The 15,855-nt window shown below is 35.1% G+C and overlaps 1 protein-coding gene across 9 annotated transcripts in view; it reads right to left on the reverse strand.

Moving 5' to 3' along the window:
• Window positions 1-15,855, reverse strand: part of LOC114875658 (rap1 GTPase-activating protein 1-like) — a 143,018-nt gene that overhangs the window by 87,852 nt on the left and 39,311 nt on the right. Inside the window, exon 1 of one of the 9 annotated variants that reach the window (XM_029186190.2) lies at window positions 5,010-6,424. The exons of the other annotated variants lie outside the window; for them this stretch is intronic. Coding sequence (XP_029042023.1) covers window positions 5,010-5,128 — 119 coding nt within the window. The 5' untranslated portion in view covers window positions 5,129-6,424. Of the gene's footprint in view, window positions 1-5,009; window positions 6,425-15,855 lie in introns of those variants that run through there. 9 annotated transcript variants of the gene reach the window in all.

Here is a 15,855-nt window from a genome sequence, read left to right on the forward strand (position 1 = left end):
GTTGGAAACTATCCCTTATCTGATATCAGAAGCATACCCATTGATCTTTATCGAGTTCTTCGACACAGAATACGAGTTTTCATAGCATATGCAACTTTCTAAGCCTTTACCAGTTTTTCTTCGATGATTTGTATATTATGCAGCACTTGTCAGAGAAAAACGTCTGAAAAGTCTACTAACAGGTTCAGATCCTATATTCAGAATCAAGAAAATGTACTTGATAAAGCTTTGTAACTAGTTATCAAGAATATATATATAATATATGCAGTAGAAAATAAAAAATAAGTCAACGATTCCATGTAATTTTAGTGATAACAAAACAGTAAATTTTATCATGATCACTTTGATGACTGCATATTTTGTAAAATTTATGATTCTTGCTATTTTACATTCTCTTTTCATATCTAGCAGAGATTGTTTATAAAATTAGGTTTGAAAGCATCATTTAGTGTACTTAAAAAAATTATCAATCGTCAAATTATAATTAATATGTGATAGCATTAGATGAAAATAAGATAAATAAATACTTTATCAAGTATGCCATGAAGTATATATTGAAAGTATAGAATTTGAAATCTCAGATCATATAATATCTAGCACAAGTAAAGAAGTTCTCAAAGTTATAATAATGGAAGCACAGAAAAATATTCCTGTCCAAAGAAGAATTTAATTTAGACCACGATAAAACGATGGGTAAGGTCGAAGGTTAACCGATAAAACACCGAAAAAATACATCCACGGATATTTACTTTCGATGAACAATTTCATCACTGTTTGATTCATCAGTGTACTTATTCATTTTACTTAAAATGTTTACATTAGAAGAATTAATAAAAAAAATTTGAATTTTAAAATCAATTTATACATAGTACACAATATATGCAAGGAAGGGAAGTTTTAGCTAAAGAGCATTACGCTTAGCATAAATAAATTTTCATAATTTCTCATTATCATGAGCTACGTTCAACCTTCTGCAGCTCCTCTAAGCTTGAAATTATATACGCTGGACATATTTTTCATTTAAGCTAAATTGAATAATATTTTTCTCCATAAGAGATTTATGTGTTAAGATGACAGTTTTATCGCCTTACCTAATTAACTTCAATGTTATGAGAAAATTTTAATATCATAGAAATTTTACTATATCAAAATCTGAAGAAGTTCTGGGATACTTATTAGGTGCTCTACTTGAATATTTTCCAATGAATTTTTTCCATATATAAATAAATGATTAAATAATTTCTTCAAAAATTACAAAATAAAACTCAAAAAAATAATTTTTATTTAAATAAAATAAACCATATAAAAGCGTCAAAGAAACCGAACAAGCTGTTCCATTTCACAGAACGACAGGTCGATACAACTAACTCACAGTAATAAATAATTTCTAAAAATCAAGCATAAAATATCCCTGTAATATGATTGTAACAGTATGCACATATGTACCGATCGGGAATCTCGTGTTAAATGGAACTTCAAAGGATATTCGCGGTACCAAAGCGGGTTTACAAGGAAAGGGTTGAGAATTTATAGGTTCACCATCGACTTAACGCCATTCGGCTTAACTATACTTTTCAATGAGTAGATACACGCGCGTTACAGAAGAAACGCGTGTAACAGATACCGACAGGGGAATGAATGTTGTTTGCCTTTATACCTGCGCACACCCCTTTCCCTATTCCTTTCAACTAAATCATTATTAATGGCGATAATTCTTCGGGTTCTGCACGCGATCCACGATGTCATAATTTTCGTGACGTTGCAAACGTGTCGGTTAATTTGCGTCGTTGGATACGTTTTCCTTCTACATCGATCAAAAGAAAGTCCGAATCATCCAGCTAGTTATCGTGGATCAATGAATCGAATGGGATACTTTGTATGACGAAGGGTTACTCTTAGCCCTCTGGCTGAAATATACTGTGTGTCATATAAAAGCAAATTTGCTATATTTTATTTTTTAACGCATTGAATACGAGTTCATTTTATATAAACTGTTCTAGTAATCATGGTGCAATGAAAGGTTGATTACTTTTGAAAAAATAAACAAAAAATGAAGAATACAAGTTTTTTCATGTATGATGTAAAAGTAACTTCTTCCCTTCAAGAAGGTTATAAAATGTTTATAATAAAATTTGCTTGCACGAAAGATGACAATTGCAATAATTTATACAAATTAGTAAATAAATTGCTTGCAGTAAGAATGAAATAAACATGTGTAAATTCGTGTCATCATACGTTTGCTTGCTTACGTCCAAATATGCAATTAATTTCTGAATATTGATGAAACAAACGACCAGTTAATTAATACTTGATTAACAAGTTAATCTATCACTATTAATCTCACTTTCATCAATTGAACTGATATTTAAAACATCGCTTATACATTCAGAAACAAGTTACGGAAACCTTTAAACATTTTGACGGATGAAAATATCCGTACAAAATATTTACATACCGTGACACTGGTAATTAATTGCACGACAATTTCTGGCGTCGTTTGTTTCGTACCGCGTCGATTCATTTGCGGTAGGTGCAATATTTTTACCCGTCGCATTGCCGTGAAAAGGATCTCCGAGTCATCAAGGTGGTTATCGTATTCACTCGTAATCGGATACGAAAAAATGTTCACCGAGGGTCCCCTGGAATTCTCAATTCTCTCGCCTCTGCATCTATGTAAATAGTTTAAGCTCCGTACGAATGAATATTTACAACAACGGTAGACGAAATACCTCCCGCCACGAATTACCATAATTTCGCTCCCAATTGCTGTTGCAATATTTCATGTCTCTGTGGTTTGGTTGGAATGTCTCATTAAAAACGAAACAATCCATGGCGGAATGACTGGTCCGATGCAAAAGTCAAAATGGTACTGTTTCAGGTGACGTATGATCAAGAATACTAATTGGATATTCTGGTCAAAGACCTGCCTTAACCCTTTTAAACGAAAGACTTTCATATATTGGAAGAATAATTTTTAAAGGAACAATGTAAAATTTTAAAAATAAAAATATGAAATAAGAAATTAAATTAAAATTCAGCCTCGTCCGAGGGTAATGCGCCAACAATATTCGAAACAAAATAAGTTTTTTTTTTCGAAATTTAGGCTATTTTACTAGATAACATTTAAAAAGAAAAAAATAGAGATTCGTTATTTGCAATTTTTTTATACAAGCCTTTAATAAAAATTTAAATAACACGCTTGGTAAATGTAAAAGTCTAATTAACTAATTTTAAATAAATTATTCCGTTCGCAATGGTGTTGAAATATTAATGAAAACAACTATACGTACATTAATGATTTTACCTAAAAGTGTTAAAAGCATTGTACAATTTGAATCGCGAATATACACGTGATTCGACTGAATTTTAACTTAAAAAATTCCATGGACACGTTCGCGATCATTTGAATATCAACGAACGTATATCCAGCTACCTAATTTTCATATTATCGGAATAAAGGCATGAAGAATTCTGCTGCAAAATCCCGGCAAAGTGAAAATGAGATTTCTTCGGCGATTCATTTAAATGGAAATGAGCCATACATCACCGCGATGGTGTTTTAAATATCAATTGGAGCAAAGTAGCGGATACCATGATTGTCTGGCTTAAGCAATTAAGGAACCTTGAAAGGATCTTCGATTACATGATTTTTGTAAAATTACGTCGACATTCAAGGATAATTGACAGAGAAAGTATTCTTTATACCGTAGTGCTTTACACTTTAGTGAATTTTCTCCAATATTAAAATATCACTATTATTTACATTTAATTAAACTTGAAAACAATTTTATAATAGAATAAATTCACAATAAAACCATAAACGTATTTAATCATCAATATTGCCTCCAACGAAACGAAATATGAATTTCGTCGAGCAACCAAAGGAACAATTACAATTATCCTTATAATATCCAGAATAAAAGATCATTCGAATGAGAAAACAAGTACATTTCTGGTGCATCCGCGTGTATCACGTTACACGTTGCATTCCGATTTTCTGAATCGCCGTTAATACTGCTCGTTTGGAATTCAGCGAACCCGCGTATAATATAAAACTCGTGATTACAGCGAGGGAAGGAAGGTACTCGAGCGTCAAGATAAAGAAACGGCCCAGTCGATCGAACCCGTAATCATAATTTACCAACGAAATATTTATGGACTGTCATTTCGTAAATTACCGAGGGATTATGGCTCGTTACACGATTCTGAACAAAGTTGACGACGTTGCCCTGGTATATGCTAACCGTCTAAGATGAAACGTGGTCACGTCTAAACTCCTTTAATGATATGCATCCTACAGGAAGAATACTTGCACGATGTTCTGAACTTTCCTTACCAACTTCGAGTAGGTAAACTAACACCGTACCCCGGAGGACAACGTCGCGACCTTTTATAAGGATAATATTCAATAGAAACATAGTTTCGACGGTAATTCTGTGTGTAAACTACCATTCAAAAGTTTTAAGACACTTGTCGGGTATTGTATTTGATCCTCATACGATGGAGTTGAATTTCTGCCGACCTAAAAGGTAATTTAGGGTTTAAATCTTATTTGAAATTTCTTTTCAGTCTATTTTCCAATGTATCAAGATTTCTTCTTTGAAATTTAAGTATTGTTAATTTTGGCCAAAATACTGGACGAATGGAATTCTAGATTTCTTATTTTATATTATAGAAATTATTAGGGAATTTTTATTATTTAGTGTAATAATAAATGTAGCAATTGTAAATGTTTAGTTAATTTGAGTTTGGAAGCTTCAAAAATGTTTACCATCACCGCGGCAATATAACGAGAGACTACTGTAACATCAATATTAGCTGTGATTTTGGAGAGAGCATACGACTTCCAGGGTAATGGTAAATGTAAAAATTGTAAATTAGTTAATTAGAGTTTGGAAGCTTAAAAAATTTTTTCCCTCACCGCGGCAATATAACGAGAGTAATTATAGCGAACGCTGAAAATATTGTAGGTACATAATAAATGGTTTACAAAAAGTGAAACGAATTACCGTTTTTTGGAGAGCAGAGTGTAGGACTCTTTGGAACCGGTGCAGAGTCTCATCCGCATCTTGCGAGCAGCCCTGTCGACGCTTCGCTTTTTAGCTATGCCGCCTTCCAAAACTGGCATCCAGGCGAATTCGAGGCGGGTCGATAGACGACAAAATCAACGGACAACGCAACGATCATTGAACGCCGCCCACGGTACACGAGCACAGCACACCTACGCGCTTTCCCCTCGAAAATCACCACCAGCACCGCGTAGCTGGGAATAATCGAAAGCACGATTAATCGTCTTCCACCCTTTCTACACGGTAATTATTTCGTCGACGATTTTTCTCTAGTAATTCTTGCCAGTCTTATCGAGGAGAAAACAACCTCAGCTTCGTCTCCACCCACGATTCGCCTCGATATGTATGTATATACACCTCCTCCTCCTCCTTCTCTGTCTTTTTCTCCACAAGTATCACCACGATAAGCAACCGCGGTCGTCGACCAAACGTCTTCTCATCAATAGATACCGATGACACGTTTCCACTTTGAGATTCGATTTCTAGATCCCGGCTAATGGTACCCGGCTAAATGGTCTCGTAGAGAAAAAAGTCACTCTCATAGGTAGCCTTTTTGCTTCGACATCAAAGCTGAATCGCTCCAGTTAGATAAGCGTGAGTGGTAGGAAGTCGCAGGATCAAAAGGAGCCTCGATAGAAAATTCTTCAGCTATGAAATAGTTCTCTCTTCTCTGAAAAATTCTCTATTTTTTATTCTCAGATCCACGTGTTCGATTGTCGTTCCTCGGGAAACGAATCGCGACACTGATAGCTTCTTCGTCGATGACGCGTACTCTGGCTGCTTATCGCGAGCAGAATGTTCCGATCGCGTTCTAATTTATGAATGAAATCGTCAACACTCGGCGAACCTTGAAACGGAGTACACTTGAAGCTGAAGAACCTTTCGAAACACTCTCGAAATCCCAGACTCTTGATAAAATGATAAAAGCACAGATCACCGTGGAACTTGATCGGTCGACACAAATATACACTGTTCTTTCGATCGGATAAATTAATATAAAAATGATGAATTTGACGTTCGACGATTAAAACGCGTTCGTACACGAATATAGTAAACGCGAAACGAAACAGCAGCGAAACGATCGTGAAGCTTGCGCCGCTTCGTATGAGAGTCGATTGTCGACGATCGTGTGTAGAACGAGCCTGCCGGATAGGGGGGATGTCCAATGGCAAAAGTCAACGAGAACTCTCGAAAGACGCTTCAAGATACCGCGAAGTTGGTACTTGTGTAAACACTAGACGAATATCAGCGAAATATGACGTCACGGTAATTACCAGATTCACGAGCGTTCGATGTAACGTTTATTTCAATCACTTATTTCACCGAAGAAAGAAACACATAGATAGCAAAAAGTTCATAAAATACATTAGATCACTTCTGATAAGGATGAAAAGGATCACTCGATTTCAAAATTCTTCAATTATAAACACAACTCGCGAACTGTATTTATCTTCGACAGAGGATGAAGAATCACTGGAAGAGGTGAAGAAAATGTTGAAAAAGCGAGTTCTCTTGAAACACGTAGGCGAGGGTGAAGGATTCCCGCACGTAGACTTGAATGGGCTTTGCCGAGGAACGCACGTGCGTACGCGTAGCCCGTCGAAGCGAGTATGAAACGAGCAGGCATGCGTCACGCGCTCGTAAGGCCCCGATCCTAGTGGCACAGGCACAACTGCTCCGGAGGGGGCAAAGCATCGGGTAGGGGGAACGAGGGGCGAAGAAAATCGACGAGTGGGCCCCCAGGGAGGAAATATCTTTCCCCTTCTCTATTTCTCTCTTTCTCTTTCGCTATCTACTTCCCTACTGTATTTCATATTTCTGCTCCTTTCTATTCGGTCTCTGTCATTCCATTTCCGCCCTCATCTTCCATCTTTCGTATTTCTTCATTTTTCATCGTTATTTATCGTAATTACCTTTTACTACTCTGTAATGTCGTTACAGCTATCGACGATCCCATCTATGGTTCTGTGTTAATTATTATTGACGATTTAATTGGCAGCAATTGTTTTTATACACGACTGGTTAATATTATTGGATAATTCGGTGCCTTTCCTTTTTAATTGGGGATTTATTTTATAACAGTAGCCTTATGATAGTAATTATAGAATTCCAATTATTAAAATCGTTATTGGTATTCTTATCTTAAGCCCATAAAAGGGATGGTGAAACATTCAGATCTAACATAGTAATTAGAAAGATCTAATGTTAAAGGGATCTAATTAATTTATTATATATTTCCTTTGTTTTTGGCTAATTTATTGCCATGTTACAAAATAGACAAACAAAATTGTTCAAAAAACAATAAAGTTTTAGATACATAATAAATTATCATTTCTAAAAAAAGTGCTGTTTGCTCAGTGGAAATCATTTTTATAAAATTGATTTTTTGGTAATAATAGTACTATATTTTTCTTGTATTTTCATTTTTTTTCCTATTATTATAATAATACCATAAAATGTGTGAATAACATTGATGAAACGTTCAAATAATTTTCCTCAAACATTAGGCTTTAAATTAAAATCCCATAAATATCATTTTGTGCCATTATTGTATTAGAACTCCTATATTTTGAAACACACCATTCAATGCACAATAACTTGATAAATCTTATCTTCGCGTTTATACTTCTTCAGCTTTCTCACCACCATTTAGAATCACCTACCTTTCCACGTTTCTCAGCATTTGATGGTTTCTATAGGTCAACCCCGTGTCACGGGCACACAGTTGTTCCGTTATGTGTTAAATATGTCCGCCCATAAGTTTCCGCGGCTGTTGGCATCAAGCTTTAGTACCGTAGGTGGTAATCGACGATTATGTAAATCAAGGAGACTTTTGACCACCCACGACTAGTTCTCAATCTTTCGCTATCCTAATGACACGTTCTGCTAATTTTAGCCATAATTTCTTCATGCCAATTTTCTTATCGCGAACACTTTTTAGTTTCTGACATGGAAAGCACTGGAGCTTTGGGATCACGAAACGTTAACCTTTTACACTCCCTTAACACTTGGAATATTTATTTATGGTAAAATAAATAATACTTCCATTTTTCAATATTTTCCGAATGAATATATACGAAATTATAAATTATTATGACGGTTTTGATGAAATATATTTATACGCCGATTGTCTGCAAAGAATTCAAATAAATGGATAATTGAATATTCAGTACAATATTAATTGTCTCTGTTTGATTAATATTGATTCAAATCTACGCGGGTATCCAATCTAATTCATTTAACTGCTATTTCAATGGTAATTTATTCTATCGATTAGATCTGCCCCATTTGTTGCATTTTTTTTTCATTAGATTAATTTCCATTTCAGAAACTGTGAAGTCACTTTTGTGCAGTATGTCAGTGTTGAAAAATTATCTATAAAAAGCTATGACATGGCATTGAGGTGACAACAAATAGGCAGGTGGTTGTGATAAATTATTAAGAAAATGATAATAAATGCGTGTGCTGAGTTATTAATTAATCGAACAAATATACATATGTATACATATTCATTTCCTAAATTTTACTATTTCATAGAATATTATTTTTTCAATATACAATAATAACCGAGCTCTATAATAATCGAACCAATTCCGTCATTTGAGATTTTGAATTGCAAAAATTACCTGTCGTTTCATGCAAATTATACGTAAAGCAAAATTATGTATATCAAGAATACAGATATTCTTTTTGAATAACCTTGTATATGATAAGAGGCTCGACCAAGATGGAAAACAGGGTCACATTAATTATACGATCCGAACGGAAGCAAATCAAAGGAAAGCACGCGTCTCGTTCGATTACCCGAACAGATTTCCATTTATGTAAATGAACACCGAGAATGGCGTTAGCGTAAACGCTGACGGATCTTGCAGGTACGGGCTCGATGCGTTTCGACGCATGCACAACAGCAATAAAATCCTCGAGATGGTCACGGAAGAATGCCTTTGCGGGTAGATGCATTTTTCCGGTAGCTCGAAATTCAATGACCACGAGGGTACGCCCCATTACTCGTGGCCCATAAACTTCCACGTAAGCGGAAAAACGTACTGGTGAACCCCTTTCAACAAAGGTGACAATTTTCGAGGGTTCCATTTCGTGGCACGCGACATATGTACTGTGATACGCGATCCCGATATAATTTCTGATCCAGTGGTGCACAAATCGTGCATTGCGAAATATTTAATCCATTTAAGAAAAAATATATAGCGACCCAAATTAATTCTTTTCTTGTCAAGGCGAGGATAAGAGACTCGCACCTAGATTTTCTAAAATATTTTAAACAATATCCAAAAAATTCGGTGTATTTTTAAAAATTTATCTTAAAAATTTATATCCTTTATTAAAATATACCCTAATGTCCTCTGAAATTAAGCACCATAAATAAACCATCACTTAGATTTAAAAAGAAACATTTCTATTGTGCTAAAGCTAGCAAAAATGGAACAGTAGAATAAAATGGCAAGTCTTCCATTTACTTTACCAGTGTAAACTAGGCTCCAGGTATAGACAGTACCTTTGAATGACGTGCGTAGAAAATTCCAAGTGTTCCTTACAATAGCTCCAGCGGATAATGTACTTTGAAAACGCCTTGACTTTGACAAGCATGCAATAAATAAAGGATTTCGTAGCCAAAAATACTAGCCTTCTGTCAAACAGATGTGGACAGCTGCTACGAAAAATGCTAATTTTCTCAACGAAAAGTAATGATATTCATTAGATGCATAATGAATAATTTGGTAAATACTCAAATTCACAAATTTCGAAATTCTAAGATTTTAAAATCCTAAAATTTTGACATTCAAAAATTCTAAGATTCCAAAATTCTGAAATTTCCAAAATCTGAGGTTCCAAAATTCGATGGTTTCCAAATTCTAAAATTAAAATATTCCCAAATTTTCAAATTTTTAAATTTCCATGTTTCAAAATTTTCAAAATCTAAAATTATTAAATATTGCATTCGTCATCAAATACAGAAACTATAAAAAATTTCAAAACGAAAGTCGCGTAGAAAACTGGACAGACTGCATACGAACTTACTGTTGCCACGAAACAGTTAACGCTTCACTGTTCTACCAGAACCACAGGAAAATCAGAGCAACGGAAAAATGAAACCGATCTTCATCATTGGTAATCAGCGATTCGTGAGTGATTCCGATTCGAACCCACCGGACATTTCGGTCAGAAATCATCAACAGACAATAGGACTAATTCGCCGCCAAATGGAATCATTTCCGCGCCCAATTGTTCGAATGCGTTTTATCTGCGACTCTCTCCCTAATTCGAGCTTTTATGCTGTTCATTTTCAAGATTGCGATTCGTGTAATTTTCAATTTGATTATTATTGATTTATTTATAACTCAGTGGAAATAATCAAAATTGGATGTGACATTGAAAGGAAACTAAAAGTAGGAATTACCACTTATCCCATAAAATGGAAAATAATTCACATCTTTTGCACAATGAAAGCACAATAAATTTATGCTAAAATTATTTTATAAATAATTAGATCTTTCGAACACGTGGAAACTTACTAACAATAAGAAGAGGCTAAGTTAGACAATGGAGAAAAGGAAAGATATAAAGTGAAATCGATCCATATAAATAGCGGAAGAAAAACGGATTCCAGAAGTCGGAACCAATGGGACGGCTGTGATTTACAGGTTCTTTCATTACTGACGTCAAATGGCATCCGAACGTGGAAAACATCGACAATAACATACCGGGTGACGCCGTAGCATATGTGCGGCACTCATAAACTACACGAGTACAATGCTGCCTCTTCGGCCCGATTGCTATTGTTCCAAACGTGCACGCGGAGAATGAAAGTCAGCGATCCTACAACACTTGACAGTTACACCACCAGAATATTGTTTATACAGGGCAGGCATCGTCGAGTAGGCTTTTGTAAGTTTCTTGCTGGTCGATTGACTCGTTCAAGTGTTTAACCCTTTTGCTCAGGTACGACGTCTATATGCGGCGTTGAAAGTTGAAAATTAATAGCGAAAAATATGTCTGTACGGTAAATTAATTTAAAAAAAAGTATCGTTTTTGGATACTCAAATTCATTTTTAAAGAAATTTTTCTGAAGGAATGTAAACTTTACATTCTGTTTGCAATTGAACATTAATAATTGCTTTGAAATATAATATTCATATTATACTTATACGAAATTTCATTCTAATTAATTTTTGCTTCTAATTAATGCAAAAAGAAAAAAATAATAAATTTTCAAAAATACCTCCCGTTGGTTTTATTTTTGTCAAAATTTTATTGAAAAAGTAAAATATATTTAACTGCCTCAAGTATCTTCAACGTTGATTGTTTGAATAATTTATTCAATCGAAAATTCAACATCACTAATTTCATAGAAATACAATATCAATATGTGATCAATACTAAACTGAATTCATGCATAAAAGTATAACTAAAAATAACTATGCCTGGGGATAACTATAATGATGAAAATTAACATAAAATCATTTCAGATTTTAGAAGACACCCTTAATATCATCTCTTACACGTACGCGATCAGACGTAGTATTTCAGAACCCAGCATTGCGGTAAAGAGTTAAGCCCAAAATTCATGTACCTCGCTGTATACATGCAATATTATTCAAATTGGTAGTTGCATCCTGTGCACATTTAAAATCACCGCTCTAACACGTGTACATCGAACCGTGTATTCTCCCGACCTACACGAACACAGTGGCCTGCCCCAGCTATCTATCTACCTACCTACCTACTCACCTACTCGTACATATCCATTCACCTAACCCGTCCCGTTTCTACGGACCGCTTTGCTCTCGCTTAATGCGAGCAAACTATGCGAACGTAAGTACGCGTCAAACGGGCGAAAGCCTTAAAGGTGGTACACACAACGATGGGAGTCTCAATCGCGTAATCCTTGCCATAGGAAAATTAATATTTATGAAAGGGCTTTGCAAATGAGTTCCAAAACTATACATAACTATGCTTCAGTCTAGAAATACTGAAAGGAGAACTTGAGTCCATTAGTTAAAAAATATAATAAATTTTTGTAAAAATTTCTGTAAGTCTATTTGGAGGCTCGATTATGTTGGCGATGTCACCTCGATGCATCATCCGTATCTACCCCTTTAAATGATCCAAAAAATGGTAATCACTAGATGAGAAGAAAAGTTTGTCCCCCTCTCTCATTAGGGGAGGATTCCATAGACCATAAAGTGTCGGGGAGACTTCCTCCATCGAAAGATCCTCTTATACCTCATTTGAGATCAACTGGTTGGCCTTTTCAATTTCTTAAAACTCTATGAGAAGAATCTGAAGTGAAGTTTCAACAATGGTTCAATGAAATTTCTCTTACGTTTGTAGTACTATAACAATGGTACGTGGTCTACATAACTACACTAGATACTTCTTAGTCATTCATCACAAATTGCCACTAAACACATAATTGCACAAATAGAACATTATTAGTCAATGCGTTTGAACAATTGCTCTGACCACTTTAAACAATTCAGTTACAAAATAAGTTCGTAGACTTTCTAAACCCATGTAGAAATGTACTCTAGTGAGTTAAAATTGTGCCAATATTTCTTGAACCTATTTGAAATGTGTAAGTATAACATTTTTTCTTTTTTTTTCTATTAAAGTAAAAAAAAAGCTTCGAACTTACATAGGTCCATTTTTAAAAACTGATATCTAGCATGAAACAATCTTACATGTCACTCTTTTTTGTTTTTTGTTTTTTTTTTCTCTTCTTTCTAGACGCCTGTGTACGTACATGTCACAATGCATACACCAGGTTACGTAACATTTCTTATTGTTCTTCTCTTGAACGGGACTAGCGCGTTTTCCGTGCACAGGTTGTTCGAGTGGGTGCATTGTCCTTTTCTTGCGGGTCCCTCGTGCTCACGAGATAAGGGAATCGCGAAGAAATAACGAATATCATTTTCATATTAATGAGCATTGTGATTCATAATACAGGTTATCGCCTACGGCATCTACGTTATCGCGGTAACAGCATGCGTACCTCTGTTCACGCCTCTTCGTTTATCATTGCACAGCGTCAGTTACTAATCTCGTTGTTTACGAAATCTGCCCCGTGTTCGTACAATGCAATCTTTATCTTTTTTTCTTTTCGAAATAATAACTCACCACACGCCCTCTTCGAAGGAGACGCGATCAGAATATTACGATCTTTTATTGTTGCGCTATAGGAACGATCAAAAGTATTGGACATTTGTAATTATTGATAGGGGAAATATTTTTTTTATTTCTTTCTCAATGCTTCCAAGAATTTGAATTTATAAACATTTGATGCGGTGGTAAATTTGAAAACATTGATGTAATTTTTTGGGAATTAATTCTCCACATTTTTGAATATTTTATTTCAAAGCTAGTCAAATTCGATCGCACAAAAATATAGCAAATCTGACCTAAATATGAGAGAAAATGATTAATTTCTAATTTATGGAATTTATGAAATTTTAATAATTCTATGGCAGAAAATGAGAACTCCGCGTGTCGTATTTCCTTTCCCAGTTATTATTCAGATATTATGTGTAGTTTCAGAGAAACCATTCAACGGAAGCCGAGTTAGCTAAAGACCGGAAGGAAAACAAATAGCGACAACGTTTCATCGATGCGGACGTTTCGAGTTCTCTCCCTCCGTAGATCCGATGCAGGAAAAAGACTAGAATAATGGAGAAAATAGAAAGGAAAAAAGTGGAACGACGCTCGAGATACGTGAAAACAAAAGGGTGGCTGGAAGGGGTAGCGGTCCCCTTCCAACGAGTGTCGTCGTTTTGACAGGCCTTGACGAATTTTGACAACAGCCACCGTACCGGTGTTCGAATTCGAAAAGCTTCACCGATGGAATCTGAAGGAGAAAAAGAGGGAGGCACATACCATGACGAACTGACAATTGAAATAATAATGTTACGTATACTCGATCATTTTCCCTTCAATGTTGAATCCTTACACCGGGGTGTTTCAAAAATGGATCATACAGTCCAAAGGTTATTGATTTTATGTGGAAAGATATAAGGCAGGTGTGCACAATTGGGTTGTATAATTTTTAATTTAAATGGATTATATAGTTTTAACTATTATCTAATGCCTAATATAAATTAATATTTAAGAAGATAATAAAATAAGTTTGAATAATAATTGCTAAATTAATAAATACCAAATAGCTTAATTAATAACCCAAAACTTAACAAAAATTAGAAAGTTGATTATTAACAAAATTGAAAACAATGAGCTATGCAAATCACCATTATAGTACTTAAAATACTTTTTTTGATTCTTATAATTATTTGCTTTCTTTGGTAAATGTGGTCACTTTAGTTTGTCGATCAAATAGAGCAATTATAATTTCATAGGTAGATTCGTTTCCAAGAGAAATGGTTTTGAAAAGCTGCCGGCTGAGTATGAGACAATTACAATACATCTTCAACAATTTCTAGGTTAAAAGATGAAATTATGTAGAAATATTACACATAGGAACTCTATTTACCTAAATCCTATTTATCCAGGCAGAATTTCAGTGAATACCTGATTAACTAAAATCACTGCTGAACTATTGTGGAACTTTATTCCAGCTATATGAGCCTTCGTGTACAATGTAGAACTAAATAATGAAATTTCGTGCTCGAATCGGTTTATCCGAAAACGAGCTTCCATTATTCGAACAAGAAATTATTTATATGTAGAAAAGAGGATCAGTGAGTTCCTATTGTACGAATGTCCTCATTATCTCACCCTTATTGCATGCAGTATGTTCATATAAATTGAAGTTTTAATGTATTAAACATTAAAATATAAATGATACTGACTAAATATTCCATTTCCTAGAAACTTTAATTTCTATTTTTCACATTTTTAAAATTATGTAACCCTTTTATGGAACAGTACTAAAAAATCTAATAAACTTAAAGTAACAGCAAAAATAATTTTACTTTACAATACAAATTAATTTCCTTAATCTTTGAACAGCAAAGTCTGAAAATTAAATAAAAATTGTGGCTCTCTCCATGGTCTGTTGTTCGAGTGTTAAGATTCCATAATTCCCGAAGGATGATTGTCCCAATTATAAATTACCCTCTCAATTCCCAACTCCCTGAATAATTTCCTCCCAGGTAGAAAAGAAGATCAGAAAATTACAAGATTCATAGATTCCATGAAATCTGCTAATATTTGTACGTCGATAGACGGGTCTCTAAATGGGCGCATTTTCGTGCGGTATAAATGACACACGCGGTGCGCATCCGAAAAAGGGAAGCGGAACGATTGGGACGCGTGCTTTGAAAATAGGGTCAGACCAGGGGGGAAGAACGGCTGAAGGAAGACGAAGGGTGCCCCATAGAAACCTGCTACGACCAACGTATGTACCTAATTCTGGCCTTTCATCCGATCTACACGCGCGTGCTACGTACCGTACAAGTAACAAGAGCAACGCTGATCGTCAAAGTGATGCGCGTGCGACAGATAGACAGAGAAACGTATCGCGTTATTAATGACGACGAAGGGTCAGCCGCTTCCGCAGCGAACCATCAAAGCGGAAAAAAAAAAATTTTTCAAATCCATCTCTCCGGGTTCGCGCCCCATGCTGTGTGTCAGAGTTCATTTTTTCGTGAAATTACCGACACGCTAGGCATTTTCGAAGCAGGGCGTTCCTTGGCCAACTCGAATCGCAGCAATTTATTTTCCTATTCCGATTCGAGAATAGTCACGCGAATTTTCAACCTAACGATGCTTCAATCAATGCTACGATTGTGATAAATGGTGATTTATTTCGTTC

The sequence above is a fragment of the Osmia bicornis genome, chromosome 2 (assembly GCF_907164935.1).
Source record: "Osmia bicornis bicornis chromosome 2, iOsmBic2.1, whole genome shotgun sequence".
Lineage (NCBI taxonomy): Eukaryota > Metazoa > Arthropoda > Insecta > Hymenoptera > Megachilidae > Osmia > Osmia bicornis.